This window comes from Microtus pennsylvanicus, chromosome 11, assembly GCF_037038515.1.
Source record: "Microtus pennsylvanicus isolate mMicPen1 chromosome 11, mMicPen1.hap1, whole genome shotgun sequence".
In the NCBI taxonomy this organism is placed as follows: domain Eukaryota; kingdom Metazoa; phylum Chordata; class Mammalia; order Rodentia; family Cricetidae; genus Microtus; species Microtus pennsylvanicus.
In genome coordinates, this window is record NC_134589.1 from 25469758 (window position 1) to 25492345 (window position 22588).

At 45.7% G+C, this 22588-nt stretch overlaps 1 protein-coding gene across 1 annotated transcript in view; it reads right to left on the minus strand.

Moving 5' to 3' along the window:
* Skap1 (src kinase associated phosphoprotein 1) overlaps nt 1-22588 on the minus strand; it is a 288633-nt gene that overhangs the window by 7365 nt on the left and 258680 nt on the right. Inside the window, exon 11 of the mRNA XM_075990947.1 lies at nt 19820-19920. Within this exon, the coding sequence (XP_075847062.1) occupies nt 19820-19920 (101 nt within the window). The remainder of the gene's footprint in view (nt 1-19819; nt 19921-22588) is intronic.

Genomic DNA, 22588 nt, shown 5'->3' on the forward strand with positions numbered 1-22588 from the left:
TCTCTCGTGCTTGGAGTCTTTCTTCTGCCTTTACAGCTCCTGCTTCTCTATGTCATGGGACTCCCTCCCTTCGAAGCACCCTTCAGATTTCAACTCCTGAGTTACATGCTCTAAGATGCACCCCCCTGCCACTCTGACTGGGTCAGAGGGCTCCACTCTGTGGTCTAACCCTATGCTTGCCCAGAGAAGCGTTAACGCACCATGCTGCCTTAGTCACTAGACGGGAAGTGAAGTGTTCTCTCTCTCTCTCTTTTTTTTCTTTTTGGACAGGGTTTTGTGCAGCTGAGGCTGGCCTTGAACTCCTGATCCTCCTGCCTCCTGAGTGCTGGGCCTACAGATGTTTACAACCATACCTGGCTAAGATTAATTCCAATTCCATTCTGTTGCTATGATGAAACACTCAGACCAAAAGCAACTTAGGGGGATGTAGTGGTTTGAATGAGAACGGCTCCAAGGCTCACATATACGCATGCCTAGTCCAGATCTGATAAACCGTGTTAGAAGGATTAGGACATTTGACCTTGCCGGAAGAGGTGTATCACTGGGAGTAGGCTTTGAGGCTTCAAAAGCCATGCCAAGCTCAGTCTCTGTCTCTGTCTCTGTCTCTCTCTCTCTGCCCACTGCCTATAGAACAGGATGTAAAGCTCTCAGCTACTACTTCAGAGCCAAGCCTTCCGCTTCCTGGCCATGATGATCATGGACTATATATAACTCTGTGAAACTGTAGCAAGCCCCCAGTTAAATGCTTTGGTCATGGTGTCTCTTCACAGCAATAGATCAGTCACTAAGACAAGGATAAACGGGTTTGTTTCATCTTGTATTTCCAGGTTACAGTCCATGATCAAGAGAAGTCAGGATGTTGCTTGCTGGCTTGCAGACTGGCTTGCTCACAGGCTAATGCTTAGTTAGCTTTCTCACACAGTCCAGGACTAACTGCCTATGGATGGTACCCTACTACATCAATTAAGACCATTAAGACAGGCTGGGCGGTGGTGGCGCATGCCTTTAATCCCAGCACTCAGGAGGCAGAGGCAGGCAGATGTCTGTGAGTTTGAGGCCAGTCTGGTCTACAAGAGCTAGTTCCAGGACAAGGCTTTATAGCTACAGAGAAAGCCTATTTCAAAAAACCAAAGGAAAAAAAAAGACCATTAAGACAGGGCTGGAGAGATGGCTCAGTGGTTAAGAGTACTGGCGGATCTTCCAGAAGACCCAGGTTCCATTCCCACATGGAAGCTCACAACTGCCCATAACTCTAGTGCCCGGGGATCCAATGCCCTCTATGACCTTCACATGCACCAGGCACCCAATATGGTGCACAGACATACATGAAAGCCAATTATTCATACACATAAAAAAGACCATGAAGATGCTCTTATCATAGATATGGCCACAGGCCAACATGATGAAAAATTATTCAATTCAGTATCCTCCTCTCCCCACTCCAGAGCAGGTGATTCTAGACTATATCAAGTTCACAGTTAACGCTACCCAGGACAGATAAGAAGTTTTGTTTTGGCTTTTTGAGCAGTGTTTCTCTGTGTAGCCCTGGCTGTCCTGGAATTCACTCTGTACACCAGGCTGGCCATGAACTCAAGATCTGCCAGCCTCTGTTGGTGCTGGAGCTAAAGGCCTGCACCACCACTGCCTGGCCAGATAAGAAGTTTTAAGGGCCGGCCCTTGTCGGTTTTGTTTCTTGAGTTTTCAGTGGTAAAGACAGAGTGGATCCAAATAAATGTTTACTAGGAGAGGCAATAAACGTTCGCACTCTCAACTGAACAGACAGACTTTCAACTAACTCCTAAACACTCCCCTGCTGACTGAACTGGTTGTGACCGAAAGAGGCCAGCTGCCTTTGGAGACAGTGGCCTTAGATGGGTTCCTATATGCCAAGAAAAGTCTCAGCTGCCACCAAAGTGAGACACGGACGACTGAGTGGATCCTTTAAGGACTTTGTTGTCCTTTGGAGGTGGGGTCTCTCTCAGTTTTTAGCCCAAGTTAGCCTGGAGCTCACTAAGACTGCGATATCATATAAGTCCTATGTAAACATATGCATATACACGTCATGGCATGTATATGCACATGTACCATGGAAACCAGAAGACGGTGTAGGATCCTTTGGAGCTGGAGACTCAAGCAGTTGAGAGCTGCCATGTGTGGGTGCTGGGACCCAAACTTGAGTCCTCTGTCAGGATAGCAGGTACTCTCAAACACTTCAGTCCTTAGCCATTTATGCAGCCCCTAAAATGTCCTAAAAGGAGCTGGGTGTGACTGCTCATACCCGTAATCCCAGCACGGTAGAGGCTGAGGTAAAGACTGTTGTGAGTTCAAAGCCACTGTGGGCTACAAAGTAAAACCTTGTCTCAAAAAAAAAAATCCAAAACCAAATCACCACCACCACCACCACCAAAACCTAAAACCAAACCAAACCAAATAAAGACAAAACACATACACACATGCACCCCGCACCTAAATCTCAATGAAACAAAGCAGAGGCTGGGAAGACTGTCCAACAGGTGGAGTACTTGTCCCACAGAACGAAGAAGACTGCAGTTCCAGTCCTCAGCATCCATAGAAATAAATGCCAGCTGGGCACCTCAGCCTGCTTGGAATGCCAGCTCGCGGGAAGCAGAAGCAGGAGGTCCCCAGAGCTGGACCAGCTAACTGGAGTAGTAATTTTCAGGCTCTGGGTTCAAGGGAGAGACCCTGCCTCAGTGTGGAAGGTAGAAAGAGATCAAGAAAGATAATCAGAGCCAGGCGTGGTGGCACACGCCTTTAATGGCGGCACTCAAGTTAGCTGGGCGGTGGTGGCGCACGCCTTTAATCCCAGCACTTGGGAGGCAGAGGCAGGTGGATCTCTGTGAGTTCGAGACCGGCCTGGTCCACAAGAGCTAGTTCCAGGACAGGCTCCAAAACCACAGAGAAACCCTGTCTCGAAAAACCAAAAAAAAAAAAAAAAAAAAAAAAAAAAAGAAAAAGAAAAAAAAAAGAAAAAAAAAGAGGCAGAGGCAGGCGGGTCTCTGTGACGCCAGCCTGGTCTAAACAGTGAGTTCCAGGACAGCCAGGATGACATAGAGAGAGAAAGAGAGACCTTGTCACACACTCTCAAACACTTAGCCATCTATCCACTGCCTTCGAAATACACTCAGTATCTCCCCCAGGCCTCTGCACATATGCACCTGTGTATGCCCATGTGAATATTTACACACACACAATAGGCAAAAACAAACAAACAAACAAACAAATAAAAAAACCAAAGAAACCCCAAACAACAACAGCATCGTCTTAAATAACTGAACGTGTCTGTCCACCACCACGCTGTACAATTCCTCATTCCTTCCTTCCCCCAGGCGACCTCCCTCTACAGTGAGTGTGTCTCTCGTATGACACACGCACCGGGGAGTTCATGTCTGATAGGACATGTCAAAGCTCAGCTCAGTGCACGTGATGTTTCTGGTTCATTTTCCAACGCTGAAGTTAGCGCGACCTCCGCCTTCAGCTTGTTTGGTTTTCCAGCCTGAGCTGCCTCTCCCTTCTTTGTGTCTTAGGTTGTCTGGTAGAGCTGCCCTGGCTTTACCAAGCTGCAGGAATGTCTTCATCTGCAGGGCTTTGCTGGGACACTCTGTCTTCCTCTCACACTGTAACTCATAAAAACTAGTTTTAGCTCTTTTGCTTTCTCACGGAGCAGACAGCTGCCTGGCAGTCTTTCTGACCAAAGGCAACTTGCTCAAGTGAAACCTTTGTCACGTGAGGCGGGCCTGGCTCCATGGGGATTAATTGAGACCCCTGACTTTTGACTCACACGTCACAGTCCCCTTTGGCTGTGATGTCAGGGGTAGGGACCAAGTCTTGGAAACGTACTCTCTGCCAACTCAGAGAGGGTGCAAACGGGAAGCAGATGAGGCTCAGCAGGGCACCTGCCAAGGCCAGGCTCCTAGTCAGGTTGCTCTTGCTCGAGGGGCGTGCTGACCTGCCTGCCGACTGCAGACACGGTGGCCTCCTCGCAGCGGTAACAGCAGAAATGAGTTGAGAGGAACTCTCTGCCCTTCAAAACAAAAGAGCCAGCAGAAGTGTGAGGGTAGCATCTTCTCAGAGACCATATGTGTCCTGCTGTGGGAGCCTGGGAGCTTAATCAAAGCACCTACAGGTCCTGGGATCCGACTGTCTTTTCCAGATTTCTTCCCCTGGTTGGATACCCAGAGAAAGGGCTGCAGGGCTGAGGTGTTTAAAGCATGAATGGAAATTTCTAGCCTTCTCTCCCGCTCCCACCCCCCATGCACTGCTCCAGCTCAGTCTGAACACCACGAGGTATTTTAAAATAATTTCTACTTTGATGAATTGCTGGGGAGTCCACAATTGCTCATAATCAAAGGGAGAAAAATGCAAATGAGATCCGGCCGAGAACTATCACCACCAAACGTTTATTTCACTGCGCAGTGCCAAAAAGAATTAAAACAACATTAAACTCACAGCAATCATGTTTAAGCCCTCGTTTCCAAGTGCCAAATTGCACCACTCTGGATCATACAGATGTTCGTTAATTATGCTAATTTTTATTAAACTATTAAAATGGAGAGAACACTGGCTCAGCCAGGCAGACCCTCGCTCCGAATGAACCCTGCCCCTGTCTAGAGGTGCTAATTCACTGCATTTTTATTAAGTTGCTGCTTCTTGGATTTTAGTTTTAGGATCGAACGGAACTGAGTTTCTGGGATCAATGTTTTTCCATAAAATGTGAACTTCTCTTGGCACAGCTGTTTGGAGAAACTGGAAGAGTACTTCGAGGCTCCCAGGAGACCTGCAATCGTCAATGCAGGAGTGTCTCTACCTTCCAACTGGGGCCGCGAGCCTGTAAGTGTGTATAGATAGCATCAGGGCAGCCGAATGCTACACTTGCCTCACTCAGTGGCTGTATGCTATGGAGGGTAAAGGTAAGACCTTAATGCTGCAGAATTACTACCCGAAGATGCTTTAGATAAAGAGCCTAAAAACAAAACCAATAGGCCAACCAACTAACCAACCAACTAACCAACCAACTAACCAACCAACCACACAAAATTCCAAAAAACCAAAAGCCCCCCCCCCAACCAAAGGACAACGACGACAACCCCACCAAATGCTGCATTGCCTTCTTCTCGCCGCCCATCTTTCGCCCGGGAGAAGTATAACATGTTGCTGATTTCCACATTTGATCAAACATCTGTCTCCCTCAACTTGAACCCTGCCAAATCTCCCTGAACTCTTTTCAGGCCTCATGAAGGAGTTCTGGAAATGAAAGTTGGTGTTCCGACTCCGTTATCAGGATGGAAGAAGCCACTGGCTTGGATGAATGACATGTTTGAATGAACCTGAAATCGACTCGGTGCTCACCACCATCCGCAGTCAAAAGTGTTGGTGGGGGATTGTACACGGGCCCGAAAGGATTTATGCTGCTATTCTCAACCACCAAGAGAAAGAAAAAGACCCAAACAGACCACCAAACCTGCTATAAAAAGAACAGCAAACTCTCTAAACAAAAAGCAGTATGGTGACCAACACAGGCCTGTCACACAGCTTGACTCTGCCTTGAGTGGCTTCCTGTTGCTGTTTATGGCTTCAAGACTATCAGAGGCCTCCTCCGCGCTCCTCCTGTCACAGGGCCCTGAGCCCCTGTGTGGCGCTGTAAATACCCTGTCAGTAGGTGTCAGGGGATATGGGGAGGGGGACCAGCGGGCGCCTATCATAAACCTTAAAAGAGATTAAATACCCTTACCCCATGATTGCTACATTTTAATTTCTCTCCTCCCTGCTGGTTCCTATTTGTATAAGCTCTTCCATAGCTCCCCTGGAGTAGCACAGACATGACCTGGAATGACCATCCCATCTTGGGATGAGAATTCAATTTCTAGGCTCAGTGAATCCTAGACTGTTCCAACAGAAGGAGTTTGCATTCTCCAGGGCTTCAAGTCTTAAGCTGGAGTCTGTGAACCCTTAGCCCGTCTGTGGACGGATGGGAAAGACTTCTTGAACTTTTGAAATTGACGTAAAATTTTGTGTGGATGTATACGTGTGTCTCGCGCCCAGACTTCCCATTAGATTTTCAAAGGGGTTGTGAGCCCTCCGTAGTTCACAAGTCGCACTCTAGAGGGAAATACCGTGGCCTCTGTGGCCCAGGTCTGGACTCTGTCCTAGTATGGACCGTCTACTTTATTAAACAAAATACAATGGAAGCGAACCAGGAATCTTTGCTCCTCACTCGCTGGGTCTTCTAGGCACGAGAGCTTCCCTTGTCGGTTTCCCCTCGCTTCCTGACCGAGCTGCTCACCTGTCCTAAGGCACCAGTGTCTTCACTGTGACTTAAAAGGTGTGGTACCCTCTTACCATGCCCTGTAGCATTTGGAACAAGCCTTCTGACAGGGTCAGTTCCGTTGAGAAGGTTCTGTGATGGGGGGGGGGGTCTTGGGTGAGTTCCTAAGGAAAACCTCCTCTTTTCAGAACAAAATGGTCTCGAAGCATCTGTGGAATTCCCTGAAAATGTATCATAGTTCACTGTCTTAACCACCAAAAGTTCACTGTATCATTGTAAGTAAGAGAATTCCTCTTCAAGAGAACAATCAGTCAGGCTCGGACATGAAGGATCAATAAGTACTTGATATATGTATGGGAAAAGCCAATCAAGTATTGGCTTATGATTGGTTATTTCTCTTAATAGTGCTCATTTACCATATGTTATCATTAGTGGGGATGTGAACTTTGAATTCCTAAGCAGAGTAGATTGTATACTCCAAGATCAGCATACACACACATATAGACACACAGACACACACACTGGCCTACGAATTCTGTTCTCCTAAAATCCAGCTTTGGGAACGAGGATGTTTTCTTTAAGAGAGCTTAAGTTTTAAGAGAAATTGAGGGTTCTAACTGCTGGATGAAGAAAGCTGGGAACAGGAATTGGTCCCGAAGACAGATATACCAATTTTTTCAGCATGGATTGTTCGGTGAGATTTTCTTGGTTGGGTAGCTGGTGGTGTCACGACACTGGACAGGATTGGAGCCCAGCCCTTGGCTAAAACCTTCGGTAGTCTGGCAGCCTCTCCAGGCTATTTCACACTGTGCTTAAGGTTCTTGGCGATCAGTTTCTCTTTCTCCATCACTCAGAATTTTGGTCTATAGACCATACCACAAATGAATCATTAAGTTTGCTTCAACTGAGCCAGTTTTATTTATTGTTACATTTCAGGGAATTTGCTGCCCTGAAGATTGATGGGCCCGGATGTCTGAGGAGATAAGCGTTAGAGAAGAGGGAGCATCGGAAGGTGGTCAGCAAAAGCTGTAGGGGCACTCACGATGACGAGTCCCCGAAGCTTGTGAACGGAGTGCTCTGAGAGGAACATGAGCTCTGTATGGAGGGCCTAGGAGCGCTCGAGTGAGAGGGAACATTTAGCCTCAAGTGTGAAGCTCACGTCCTGAAGAGTGTGTGAACACGTGTCCATGGAGTCAAGGCCAGGGAGGTGTGTAGGGTCTGCACACACCAGATGTTGTTGGTGATGGAACCGTATGTGGAAGTTGTGTGTGTACAAGGAGAGGCGACAAAAAAAAAAAATCATAAAGGGAGGGGGAAGTGAAGCAGGTTTGGAAAGAGAGGTAGGCATATAGCAGGCAACTTAAAGTTCACCTAAAGAAGAATGGGGACAGGCCAGGTAAACGTTTACAGATGGGAGGAAACAAGGTGCCGAGTGCAGAATTCAGGAACAATAGAGGCAGCAGCATCTCGGAGCTGATAGAATTGTGATACCATGTGAGACGGGCATATTAATATGTATTCCATAAACTGTGCGGCTCCCAGCCCCACCGCTCTGTTTTGCTCTGACCGCAGTACCAGCCTCAGGCACCACAACACAATTTGGAAACAATGTGACGGAAATGTTTAATCTGCTCGGCCCATCTGTGCTGCGTATTTCTCCAGATCTCCCTGAGAGAGGCGCCTTGAATCTCCACATTGCCTTTAATATTCTCCTAAATCACCTCCCCACTGCACTTCAAGGGCCATTGCTACAATATCACAGGTTCATCTAAAGTGCAATGGGGAGGGGGCTGGGGGGAGGTGCAGGCTGGGAGATTTTTTATTTTAAAATAATTTCCAGAGATTGTCTTTTCTGCTTCCTTTAAAAAAAAAAAGAGAGAAGGAGGAGAAGAAAAGTTATTCTATTGTTGCCGTAAGGTTATTGAGGTTGTTTGGTGCAAAACAGGGTAGGATAGAGTGGAATCATTCTCCAAAGAATTATATTTATTAATCTCCATTCTTTCAACTGGGCACGGGAGGGGTGAGCAGCTGCTTGCATCCTCATCTCTTTTTCTTGCACCTTGCTAGGGCGAGGTGTGCAATAGGGGCTGTGGCTCTCGGCACTCATGACATCGGAGTTGGGCTTGGCAGTTCTCAGGGCTAACCCTGCTGCTGCTGTACTCCAAACAAAGCTCTGTACGTTTAATCCCTTGCCAGCATGCCCTCATCAGGAAAGGGCACTTTAGATTTTTAATTTCGACAGAAACCCTTGGTTTTCTCTCCTTTCAATGCAGACGTTGAGCGTTGGATGATCACCGTATTTCCACACCTGATCTTGCCAGATTCAGCTATGTGGGGCTAGAATGTGGGAGACTGGAGTGGGTCTGGGAGAAAGAGGGGACGAGTCACTGTGTTAGACCTTAGATGAATGGGAGAGACTTGCACATCACCCAGAAAATTAGGATTCCTTTTGCTTTGTGAATTAAAGAAATGAATAATTTAATCCTCAAGATTGTTCCGGCGAGGGAAAGGCGAACGTCCCAGTTGCGGGAGGGGGGGGCCCTACAGCCTGTCGGTGTGTTACATCATCTGCACACATAGGCGTTTCCATGACAACAGCTTATAGCTTCATTTCCTGGATCCCTCTAGGGGGTGTCACAGCCAGATCCACCTGCTTTTCACCCTACCCTCGGTGGGGTCATGGTAAGGTCGCCAGAATAAATGAACGCGGGCACTAATGATCTGTTTACTGCTGTTTATGCTCTGTGTGTGTCAGGGGCATGCACATTTAGAGAGCTCATTATGGCTGCAATTAGAATGCACCAGCGCTGGATATTTAACTCCTTTTTCTTTTAAATTAGCATTTTAATAACATTCTTTGAGCAGAGAAACAAAATGACCATTTTTCACGGACAAACTTCTAGCTGTAGGTGCAACTTTAATGGTAAAGTTGTGAAGGGGAAGAGGGGAGAGAGGGGGGAAAAAGGCCATTTTTACCACTTTCCCCCTCCTCCCTACCAAAAGGATATTTTTATTTGCTTTCTAACACACTCAATTTCCTAAATTTGTTTTGAATCCAATTATTTTGGGTGGTTTAAAGTACCGTGCTCTTGTTGGACGGAAATTAGCAGCAATTGAAATTAACTTTTTATGTGACCTGTGAAAGGGGCTAAAATAATTACAAGTGTAGAAGAAATCCTCCTTCCCGGAGACCCTCGCTGTAAGATGGGGCTGGGATACCATCATCAGAATATCTTCATACCGCAATCACAAGGACTTTTTTTTCCCCCTTTAGAAGGCGACTGCCATGAATGTTTCTGTGTCACAGCCTGTACGATTATCATACAGAGCGTAAGTGATGACAAACGCGCAGTTATAAGCAGGATAAATAAGAATCAGACAGAAAGACCACAATAACATGGCATGAATTACCATTTTAAAAAGGTCAGATCGCAGAGCCTCCAAGAGCAGGAGAGCTGGGACCCAGACGAAGCAATGCAGTCAGATCTACTTGGTCAGAATGTTCTGGAGCCATTGCTTTTACGGGACCAGCCGGCACCATCTCTAGCTGTTTACAGATGCTCTGTTTGTGTAAAGTACAGTGAAAAATAACAATTTGAATGTTTCGATTATCTTTCCTGGCCCCTTCCATTTTCATTATTTATTTCCTATAAATGGGGACCTTGCTGAACATAATTCTGCAGACAAGGAGGTGGATGGGACAGCCGATGGGAACGAGGAGATGAATGGTGGGTGCGCACAAGACAGATGCTATGCGTTTATGAAGAGGAGAGGCGTCCTTAGTGAGCATCCACAAAGTAGAGAAGGCGAGCACGCAAACTCTCACCGGCACTTATGGATGGTGGAGGGGTAAGGAAGACGGTGGGAACAGGCACGGAGAGCCTACCCCTCCTGGAATCCACGTCCAAGTTCTGCCTAAGACGTCCCACGCTTGCCTTGGCTCCTGTGAGCCTCACAAGCCTTTCCATGACAACAGACGGGATTTCACAGCCAGAAGACTTGAGAGGTCAATAGTTGAAAAGCAAGAGTTAGAAAGAGAGATCTTTATCCACAGCAAAACAATCCCACAACCCCCCCCCCCACCCCACCCCATACTACAGAAGAAAAAAAAATTTAAAGACACAGCAGGAAAAAAAAAAGAGGAACCTTTCTAAACATGCAAGTTCAAAATGTTTATGCCCTTGTCTCAGCCTAGTTGCACCTAAGAATCTGCCATTTCATAAACAAAATACTGATGGCACAGACTATAATTTGGTGATCGCTACCCCAGGACATATCTCGATGCATTTCTGTTATTTTAATTAAATACTGCATTATGGTTTGTGACAACTCCACAGCGACATAAATGAATTCCGAATTAAAGTGTTACTTAGGCATCCAGTAATTTTTGTTTCAGTCCTCAGTTTTACAAAGCAAATAGCTATAAAATCAAGATGTTCATTCATTTACAGATGGAGGAGGGTGGCTGCTGCTGTTTTTTTCCCCCTTCTCCTTAATCCTCATGCACGAAAGGAATCTGGCTCCCGACACTCTCAGCTTATGAGCCACATCACGACGAGAAACACGTCCTCTCGACTAGAATGCGAGAGGCTGACTATTAATTGCTGGCATTATGCTTATCTTTGCAGCCGAGTTCTGTCTTCCAGCAGCCGTCCCGATGGGCTGCAGACTTGAAATGCCAGGAGGGAGCTCTTTGTTGAGCGGTTAGGAACCTATTTGGTTTCATTTCTTGAGAAAGAATCATAAAGTTTATAAACGCTCCGTGGAAGTTTCTGTATTTGGAACTACTTCCAAACACGGGGTATCAGTAATGACAGAAAAATTCCTCTATCTCTGCACTAAACAAAAACAAACAAACAAACAAAAAAATTGAACCTTTTTTAAGAAAAAAAATATCTTTTTAAATTTAGCTATATTACCATTCTCCTAATGAACTGGAGATATAATTTGATATCACCAATTGGTTGCATCTTAAATGTCACTTAATTGGTAAATTATGAGAAAAGTTTGGAATTTTCTCATTTGCCAGTTCTGAATTTTACTCAAAATTAATATAATTGGGCAAAAAGATTTTTTTTGGGTTCAAATCTGAGGATTTAATTGCCTTTAATATGTCCTGTCACATAAAACAGTTTAAAATAGCCGGTTTCCTGAAGACATTGTCTATTATTTCTGTTCGGAGAATCAATATGATCTTTTAATTAGCATTAAATATCATGTGTTTATGGATCTCATCAGCTTCTAGCTTTTTGTGTTCTCCTCAGTTGCCCCACGTCTCCCATAATGAACCGTACAACTTTGACAGAAATGGCTGCTCTGTATGTTTGCAATGTGGCTACAATGTGCCTCAATATTTTCCGAGTTTGGTCGGAGTGCTGGATCCATACGATGTCAAGAAACGCTGGCAGGAGAGGTGGAGGGCCGCTGAGCTCCTTTTGAGAACATAACCACGCAGAAACACAGCTTTTGCGGCTCCTTTTAAATAGGGCATTCACTGAAATGCCATCCAGCCTCTCTGGCAGATTAGCCAAGAGTTTATTACTACATCTATTGACGTGCAGCTGACTCTGGAGAAGCTGCTTGTTACAGTACCGGTGGCAGGAAATGGAGGGAACGTCACAGTTAAAGACACAAATTTTCCCTGTAATATATTCGAATGGAAACCTCCGAATCCAATACTACATGGGCACATCTAATAAATTTACAATATTTCAGTCTCAACAGCCTTCACCGGTTAGTTTTAAAGATTTATGTGGTAAAAAATTACTCAGTGATGAATATGGTTTATTCTGTGCAGTATTGGAGGTATAAGGAATTAAACTACCGTCTTTAACAGTGAATTTATTATTACCTCTGTCAAAAGACGAAGCCTTTAACAGCATTTGTTATAAATTCACTGCAAAATAAATGGCTGGATTTTTTTTTTTTTAACGCCGGAGTTTGTAAAGCATGGGGCGATACTGAGAATTAACCTAACCCCACCATGGCTTATGTGGTTTTATGTAAACATCTGGTGTGGGACTTTCCACCTGACTGGGGCACGCGTGCGTGCATGTGTGTGTGTGTGTGTTTTGAAAGCAAAGGGTCCTGCCTAGGACAACAGTTTAGAAATAGGGAGATTAAAGAGAAAAATGCAGTTGTATTCTCTTTCTCTTTTAAAGGGATTTTATAACGAAGAGCCAGGATTCAATGGGAGAGCGCCCTTGTGCAGTGGGCCCTTGTTAGCAGGCTAAGTGTGTGCATATGCCTGCACACAAACACCCTCTTCCTTTTGTCCTCTCTTGGAATGGGTATCCCCTCATTTATAAAAATTACCTGGAAGGAATGAGGCTGCCAGGGTTTGTTCTAGACGATTGGTTCCTGTCTGGGGGAAAGGAATGGCCTCCACTGAATTTGACCGGTGTATGACCGTTGCCTTCCAGCTGACCCCAAATCCCATTCCCATCCTCCTAACTCTAGCCTCCCATAGGGGTTATTAATGAGAGAAAATACCATCCTCCTCTTCCTCCTTGTCATAACAGCACGGTGTTGACCTGCTCGCGAACATGAATTGGGGTGGCGGGGACACCTTCTGCGTTTCTCCTATACCGTTATCAATAAGAAAAGATATTTTCTGACGGTGTGCTCCTGTCTACGCCTTTGCTTAGGTCAGAGGTGAATAATAGTTCTCTGACAGGCATTGATCAGTTCATCAGTTTGGGCATTCTGTGCCCCAGGCCTATATTTTCCCCACTTACTATTCCCAAATTACCTGGGCACATCCCCCACTCAGGCGAGCAGAGGGGACGGTGCCTGAGGAAGTCCTAAATGGACACTAGATGTCACCAAACACCTCTTTTCCCTCAGAGCCCTGAAATTAAAAATAAATAAATAAATAATAATAAATAAAATCCTTCATTTAAAGCAATTGAAGGGATTAACTTATTGGTTTTTATGAGCATTGCTGTCATGTTCAACGAAATACACGTAAAAGAAGAAGTATTATTGCACTCTGATTTTTTTTTTAAGAGAGGAAGGAAGAGCTCAAGGGAGTAGAAGGGTCTGTATTGTTAAGCAGTCCTTTGAGGAGGTAAGGGGAAAAGATTTTTAAAATCCCATTACAACAGGCCTTATGTTTACATAGCTCAAGTGTGCCAGGCCAGGCCCTGCCGCATTCAGACGGATGGAGTCGGAAGCAGCTGTTCCATCCCAGGTGACAAAATGATTCTATCCTTGTTCATATAAAGTCCATCTACCCACATCACGAGCCGCATGATACTGTTTCCACCGTCCGAGAGGACAGGCCAAAGTCTGGCATGTTGGAGCCAGGAAAAGCCCTTCTTGGAAAGCTAAGCCATCGTGTAAGCGTCAGCCTTAAGGGATGGATGCCCAACTTGTTGCTCCAATGCTGAGCCAAGGAAGTAAGACCCTGGATAAGGTCGCAGAGGCATCTAACAGGGTGGACACAACAAGCCTCAGAGATGCAGCCACGTGACTCAGTTTACCTATTCATGTGGTCAGGGGTGGGTTCTTCTTTCCAGTCAACTGAATTTCTCTTTGTGTTTTTTGAATCAGTCTCAAGATGTGTCCCTGGCTGGGTCAGAACCAGGCTGCTTCAGACTCAACAGAGAGCTTCTGCCTCAGCATGCAGGGACTAAAGGTGTGCGACCCCTCTCCCCTGCAAGAAGTTTCTCTTTTTAATTTGCGGTACACCTCATAAATCACTTCTGGAACTAGAGACTGATTTTTCGCAGTGGACACTTGGTCTGTGCTATCTCAACCAGCAAAAGAAACACCTATATAGGGCTGGAGAGGTGGCTCAGTGGTTAAGAGCATTGCCTGCTCTTCCAAAGGTCCTGAGTTCAATTCCCAGCAACCACATGGTGGCTCACAATCATCTGAAATGCGATCTGTATGCCCTCTTCTGGCCTGCAGGCAGAAACACAGACAGAATATTGAACACATAATAAATAAATAATTTTTTTAAAAAAATAAACACCTATACCATTTAGAAGAAAAGTTCTCTAGGGAGAGAGACCTTGCTGGCTGGAAGTCATGCCACATCTCTGAAAGGAGACTTGAGATCTTGTGATCTCTCTTAGCTGATGGAAGCATCTTTCTTTTTTTGGGGGGGTGTGGTGGTGGTTTCAAGACAAGGTTTCTCTCTGTATCCCTGCCTGGCTGTCTTGGAACTTGCTTTGTAGACCAGGCTGGCATCGAACTCACAGAGATCGGCCTGCCTCTGCTTCCCTACTGCTGGGATTAAAGGTGCGCGCTATCCCTGCCTGGCCAGATAGAGGCATTTTACTTCCCTTTTTCTCCCCACTGATAATAAGTGACCGTAGAGGTGCTGGCTCACAGAAGGGCTTTGCTGTCCTTCGAGACAAGGAGGCAAGCGGGGGGCGTGGTGTCACTGCACTGAGGGTGATTCAGCATCTGCCCTGCCAGGCCTGCTGCTCAGACAGAATGGATTTTTGGAGTACACCTGTTGTTGAACCCCTGCCAGGTACTGATGGCCACTAACCCCCAAATCACTTCCCCCCACTGTTGATGCCTGGAATGTCAAACAGGACCGAGCGGCAGCCGGCGTGTATTTCAAACACAGCAGATGGATTTTTATATTAGCTCCTATTTCATGTTCAGGCAGAGCGACCGCCACACTCAAAACCACAGCCTTGGTGCTGCCGAGTTTGCTTCTGTGAGATTAATTCTGTGAAATTAATTGGGACAAGATTGAAAAGGAAATTAAAATGCAGCTGAGTGAACAGGCCTCTCAAACACCTTTTCCCTGCTCTATTCAAACTTGAATTCTGCGGTGGTCGCTGGCATCGTGGGAAGTAATTTACGAGCGGCTGGCTCTCAGGAGTGATCCGTTATGTCTGAGGAGACCTGCACCAGCGCCACAATCTGGAGGCACTGAAGAGCGCTAAACACCCTGCTGCGGCTTGAGCTGTGTGTCCCGTCTCCTGGGTGGGTGGGGGACAGGGAGGAAGGGAGGCTCTTACTAGAAAAAGCCGTTCAGAAATATCTGGGCCCAAAAGGGGTGCCGGAGCATCCACGGGATGTTCACATCCGCTTCGTTATTAAAAATCTTCCTCTAAAATATTTTAAGACCCAAATTGGAAGTCAGTGAGTTAAGTGGGCATGAAGCTGCATGGGGCCTTGGAATGTCTGGATGTGCTGAGCGGCGGTCAGCAGGAGGGCTTTCTGCTAACTGTGTCCTTGTTACTGCTTGTGAGATAGGCTACATGGCTCTGGCTTCTTCCGGAAGAGAAGTTTGGAGGCTCTTTCTGGGGTCAGTGATGAGATTCCTAAACCACAGAAGACATGATGGATTTCCATGTAGGCCTCTTCATTGGGTAGTGTACTTATCCAAGTGAGAACTCTGTGTCTCAACCGATGGAGTGTCTGAGGAATGCTTGGTATATGAACCACTTTTTTCATTAAAGAAAAATGGAACTAAATTTATTTATATGTGTGTGTACGAAAGTGAATGCTACAGCTTGTGTCTGTGTGTGTGGAGCCCAGAGGCAACTTTTGGGAGGTGGTTCTTTTTTTTTTTTCCCTTAGACCAGGATGGCTTCGAACTCACAGAGGTCTGTCTGCCTCTGCCTCCTGAGTACTGGGATTAAAGGAGTGCACCACCACTGCCCGGGATGGAGTTGGTTCTTTGTTTCTGCTGTGCCATGGGGTCCCACGGATGAGACTCAAGTGACAGGCTTGCTGGTCGGCATCTTTACACACAGAACCATCTTGCTGGTCCTCATTCTGCTCTTACCTTACCAATAATTTATTGAACTCCTAGTAAACGCTCAACACCAAAGGGTAGATTCAGTGTGGTGCTAGCGGATGGGAGAGAAGAATGTATATGCTGTCATTGATTAAGGCTACATACTTTTCACATAAATTCTCTGATCACAGCCTTATGAACAGAAACTGGCCTATTTTTTTTTGCAGATAATAACATTAAAGCCTGAAAGTTTAAGTGATTTTTTTTCCCCAAAGTCATACAAGTAACCTGCCTGAGAACAGGATAGGTGGTAGGCATTTGGTTAACTATGGAGTACCTCTCTCTCTCTCTCTCTCTCTCTCTCTCTCTCTCTCTCTCTCTCTCTCTCTCTTCTCTGGGACATAGAGATGGGCCAATGGTTCAGAGCACTGGCTACTGTTCCAAAGAATCCAAATTCAATTCCCAGCTCCCACAACCATCTGTAACTCCAGTTCCAGGGAACCCAAAGCCCTCTTCTGGTTTCTAAGGGCACAAACTTACATACAGCAAAACACCAATACATATTAAATAAAAATCCCCAAACAAACAAATCCCTCAATCCCAGCAGGGAGCAGCAGGAGCCAAGGCTAAAAGCTGACATCTTTCTCCTCCCATCTGCTCACTCCCCACTCCCCAAACCTTGAGTCTCCTTCCTCCAGACACCCTCTTCAGAGCCTTCCTGGAACAGGGTCTCTTTATTATTAGGTAGCCCTGCCTGCCCTGGAACTCAAAATGTAGCCCAGGCTAGCCTTAAACTCACAGACATTTGCCTGTCTCTACTTCCCGAGTGCTGGGATTAAGTGAACACACTCGGTACAGGATTTCTTTAATAAAGGGCTATGGATTTAGCTATGGAATATCCAGGGCCTAGCATGCACTCGGCCCTGGATTTGATCCTTAGTGTCGTAAGTTTTATTTAGAGAGGGGCAAACCAGTTGAACCTGTAGGGGTGAAGACCAAAGAGTTGGTAGTTGGAACGTTTGCTGTTTAAGTGGAGCAAGTAATTAAAGCTAAGACAGAGCTCTGTGTGAATTCTTGTGCAGCTTTGCAACACCAGGCCCACTGTGTTTAGAACGGGAGTGTCTCGGGTGGGAGAAATGACTCCCTCGTGGTACAGGTGAGGAAACAAGCCCAGGTGAGCTGGGGTGCATCGCTGTGCCATACATTTCTCAGGGAAACAGACGTGCGCCGGTTTCTAGCAGAGGCTTCTCACGCCCAGCGAAGGTGGAGTTCCCCAGGCATCTTTTTCTTGGACTAAACTCCATCTGGGTTATTTTGGTCTCTTGTTCCAGGTATGAGGGGTAAGCTGGCTCCAGCAAAGGAAGCCAGCTGGGGCTGACGTGGGAAGGGTATGAGAGACAATTCCAGAGAGCACGGAACGGCTGAGCTTCTGGATGGTCCTGGAATCTCCTATACTGGTTTGTTTGTGTTTTTTAGAGACAAACAAATAGGATGGGAGGTCTTGCAAGGTTCTTTTCTGTCCAAGGGCCCTGATTGAGTTAGGTAATAGGATCAAGGCAAATCCAAGTCCAGATGCTCCCCAAAACCGATGTTAAACCGGAAGGCGGCTGGGAAAGGAACGTTGCTTGTACTACTACCTCCCATTTCCTCCTGTGATTCGCAGGGACCAGCAACACGAGGGAGGGAGGGAGGCACCTGGTACAGCTTAGGGGACAGAAATACTAATGGACTTAGAACCTTCCGGAAGAGTGGAGAAAGAAGCCGACAGAATGAAGGCAGCCAGGCATTTTCAACCGAATTAAACTCTGACGCATTAGCATGTAGACGTGGAGGAGGGGAACAGAGGTTGATTTTAAACGACCAGTCTAAGGTTCTTAGGCACCTCATAGAAATACCACAGCCATGGTAACCGCACACCATGCTATATTGCGGGACAGGTCACTGCACAGCCCCTTAGATCTAACTGGAGGAACGGGACCCCCAGTGAGAAGCCATTAACAAAGGCAAAAGACATGTAAAACAAACAAAATAATCATGACGGAGAGAGAAGGCCAGCCAGCCGCCAGCCTGGCTCTGCGCTCCCCCTCCTGCTGCAGGCACCTCCAGACAATGTAAACAGTTAATTTGTTCACCTGCAGGCTCTGGGCAAACAGAGGCCTGGTCACACCTGAGTGGATAACTCGATTACCCTGTAATGCCAGCACGGTAATGTACACAAATTCTATTACACGGCAAACCTTGCTTTCGGGCATTTGAAATACCAATCAGGCCAATGTCCACTCCCTTCTTTCCTTCCAATTTATTCTTGGTGGATTGGAGCTGCACCAAAATGGTAGTAGGGTGGTGTTGAGTTAGAGTGGCTGAAGAAGTCACGAGAACATCGTGACCTCCCCCAGCAGGACCTGCAAAGCTCTTAACCTTCCTGCAAAGGGCTAAGTCTGAATTTACTTCCTCCTCCCCCTCCAGATAGGGTTTCTCTTGTAATAGCCCTGGCTGTCCTGGAACTTGCTCTATAGACCAGGCTGGCCTCAAACTCATAGAGACCCACCTGTCTCTGCCTCTTGAGTCCTGGGATTAAAGGTATGCACCAACACCGCCTGGCTAGTTCTTGTTTAAAGGGACCTGATTCATAGGAATCACTGGAAGATACCTGGAGTCAGACTTGGTCTGTTCCTTTTTTAATTACAATTTATATTTATTTATTGTGTATGCCAAGTGCCCCTGTGGAGGTCAGAGGACAACTTTCGCGAGTCAGTTCTCTCCTACCATATCTCTGGGATTGAACTCATGTCTCTGGCCTTGGTTGCAAGTGCCTTTACCCACTGAGCCATTTTGCCCATCCCTTGGTTTGTTCAAAAGGAGCTTAGAGCATATTGAAAGCACAGACAGATCCTTGGTGTAAATAATACCAGGCACAGAATAAAGAGAAACGGCAAATACGGTGTTAATAACACAACAGGCTTTCATTTTTCCTCCACGGAGTCCACATACTCAGCAATTAAAGAGCAAATTATGCCTACTTCAAACCGTGTTCGTAGATACGGAGGGGATACATAGAGTCCTTCATGATACATTCTCTGAGGCACAGAACATGTTGTCTTAGTCTGGTAATATAATTTGTGTGGTCTTTTCTGTTTGCATTTTACAAGAATGGAGAGGAACAGTTCCCTCGAACTGTAGCCTACGACTCCAGAAGATTCTCCTCATTATGACAGACAGGCAACCATCCAATCCATCCCTTTAAAACAAAGCCCTGTTGCTTTATGATCAACAACAGTATGCATTAGCTGTGTCTAGGGGTTAACTTATGCCTAAGGAAGAGAATAAAGTTAGCTGGGCTGTGTGGGATTGGATTCCGTAGGTCAGTCTTATCAGTGCTGGCTCAAACCAATTGAGCTAACTGGTTCTGACTCCTCCTCCCACAAGTAATTATATTATCATCTCATTTATCTATAAATGAAATAAGAAGGTAGTTTGCCTAGCCAGAATGTTTTCAATAGTATTACAAAATAATAAATTATGTACATAGTGTGACCTTTATGTACCATAAATCCTTGGAAAATATCAGATTTTGATTGCCATAATTTTAGTATTGTACCTACTTCATTAAATATATATGTTTTATTGTATTTTTACATGTGAAAAATGATTCCTGAACCTGAATTTTTAATTAAAAAATTTCCCTAACAATTATACATTAAAGGGAATTTTGGTCAGAAGAGCCATACAGAGATGCTACAGCATGCGATGATTCTGATTATGGTAACTACACTAACAAGAGGGAAAACATGGACTTTGGACTGGGGTCCCACAGTCCGTGTCTTTACCTTGCTCAGAATGCGGATGAGGTCACCTCGTTGGAAGGACAGTTCATCTGGCTGGTCACCATGGCAATCCCATAGGCCTTGGTAATAATTGGCACAGTCCACTGATCAAAGAGAAGAAAAAAAAAACAAAGATGAAAGGAGCCAGTTTGGTCACAAGTGGAAGCCAGGGTTTCGATATAGTCTCTGGGGAACTTAAGATTTGGGGGGGGCCCAGATGACACTCAATCTAAGCAAAGGACTACGGGAGGGGGAGATCACTAACTCACATAAAATATTTAGAGATCACCCCTAGTAGGAAATTCTACTCAGCAATATGGTAATAGATGTATTTATTAACAGAAGGAAATCGGGTACATAGTCTCTCAGTTAGTTTGCAAACATGTGGAACAAAGATATTTCCCAGTAGACTTTCTTGACCCGGGCTATCTAAATATCCGAGTATGTCTCTTTTTTTATGCATTTGAAGGAACAGATCCTTCTGCCTAGCTACAAGGGAGGCTGAGTCAGCCAGCACTCTTCTGCATCATGGCTTCCATTCTGGCCTCCTCTGTTACACGGGAGCTTTATCCCAGGCCCTTCCCACCCAGGTACTTCATGAGGTCGTCACCAATAAATACCACAACGAATAGCCCAGTCTTTAAGTGGAGCCATGGGGGTGTCTCATCCATTACAACTAAATTCTGGGTGGGCTGGCCCTTTTCCAGCATCTCATTTGTAGACCCTGAACATGTCTGCCAAGATTTATCTGCAAGCCCCCGGGGAACAGAAACCAAAGTGATCTGCATTAAAAATGAAAGCAACTGAAGACAACAAACCAAGCTTTAGAAAGCACTGGAGAGATTTACTGGGCTTCTCAGTGAGACTGGATGGCAACGATGCCACAGGACAGCCATCGATTCTTAACAATGAAGAATTCATATTGATCCTCTCCTACCCGGAAAGGTTAAACACTAGCGTACAAAGTGGGAGACTATCTGGGCATTTGAATGGCAGGAGAACGAATGCCCACTGGACCACGGATACTCTGTGTGTCTCAGAATGTTTCATATGAGAGAGCTGTGAGCCTGGCACCTGCCAGAGGTGAAATTTGATTGATGGGCTCCAGGAGTCCTGTGATGTAGTTAAAATCTCCGTGAGTTTTAGCTGGTACATGTCCGTAACCCCAGCACTTGGGAGGCTAGTGCAGGAGGACCACAAATTCCAAGTCAGCCTGGGGTTACATTCTGAGACTCCGTCTTGAAAAGCAAAATGAAAAAAAATTGTGTGACTTTTTGGGGACCGTGTTCCATAAATTCCTACCTACTCTAAATTTGTTTGGACCCTCTCACGAGCTCGGATGGTTCTAAGGCTGTTCATGATGGGAACAGATGGGGAACAAATGGTCAGTGGGGCACAGAGGACCTGGCTGTACTTGCCCCCCCCCACAACAATTTGTCCCTAACTTATGAATAATTCAAATAACAGAGGCGCAGTGGAACGAATCCCTATATGTCTTTGTAAACGACTCTTATTAGGCATCTTAAAGTGCACAAAAACAGACGAGAGACTGACTCATTTAGGTGAGAGCAGATTGCAAACAGAAAGAAAAATGTCAAGCACAGAGACTGGGGCGTGTTTTCTTTACATAGAGAATTGTTTGTCTCCGCAGTAGACAACAGAGGGCAGCAAACAAAATAACCGCCAAGCAAACCTCCTGCTATCGACTTAAGATGCTGGGAAGAAAAATACGTTGGGAGAAAAATGCTAACTGTTGAAAAGAGAAAGCATATATTTTGGGGGACATCGGTGCATGAAATGATAGAGAAATATCAACCTTGAAAAGCGATGGCAGTTTCCCCAGAGGATATGCGCTCATTCTCAGTTGTACGGGAGTATATAAATCACCCCAAGAGTTTGACTACGTCTAGGATGAGAAGCCAATCGACATCAATATTTTTTGTGGATTTGTAGGTGGCAGAGAAATTTTTTTTTTTAGAACAGATTTTAAAAATCCCAGTTTAGCTATGTATGAATGGTAGGGGAAGACGTACAGAGCTTTCGTGGCATTTCTGGCCCAGTGCATAGACGCTTTGAGTTTCTGCTCCCTCAGTGTGCTTGGGTATGAGACAGCTCCTAAGATACCTTTTGGGTATGTTTGAGATTCCTACCAAGATTTGATAGTGGTGCAAGAGAATACCCGGGGAATGACCTAAACTACAAGCACAGTAAAAGGCAGGTACACTGGTTCATACCTATAATCCCAGAAATCAGAAGGCTGAGGCAGGAGGATAGCTTCGAGTGTGAAGCCAGTCTGGGCTACAAGGTGAGTTCAAGACTAGCCTGGGCTATATAGTGAGAGAGATTCTGTCTGAAAACACAGGGAGCTGGAACTCAGGGAGATAGACAGATTCAATCAACTATAGAACGAGACTTCTAAGACTCAAAGAGTATAGAACGGCCTTTGACGTCCAGGAACCCAGGGCACAGCCTAGCCCAAGATGAAGGACCATGACACACAGCTCTGAAAAGTTAATCAGAACGACAGGGCTAAAACCGGGGAACATATTCAACCTGCCTTCTAGTCAAAGGTATGCTGGTATTAAGGAGGTCAATGGGGGAGTCATTCTTTAGCTGGATAAGGTTGGACGCCGTATTGCAAGATCCTTGTTTAACTTGCGTGATTCATATTTGTACAGTTGTGGACAGGCCACTTCATGAACTCATTCCTTGGCATCCATCAGGTCTGCACACAGCACTTAACTGAATGCCAGGGACTGTGGTACACACTGG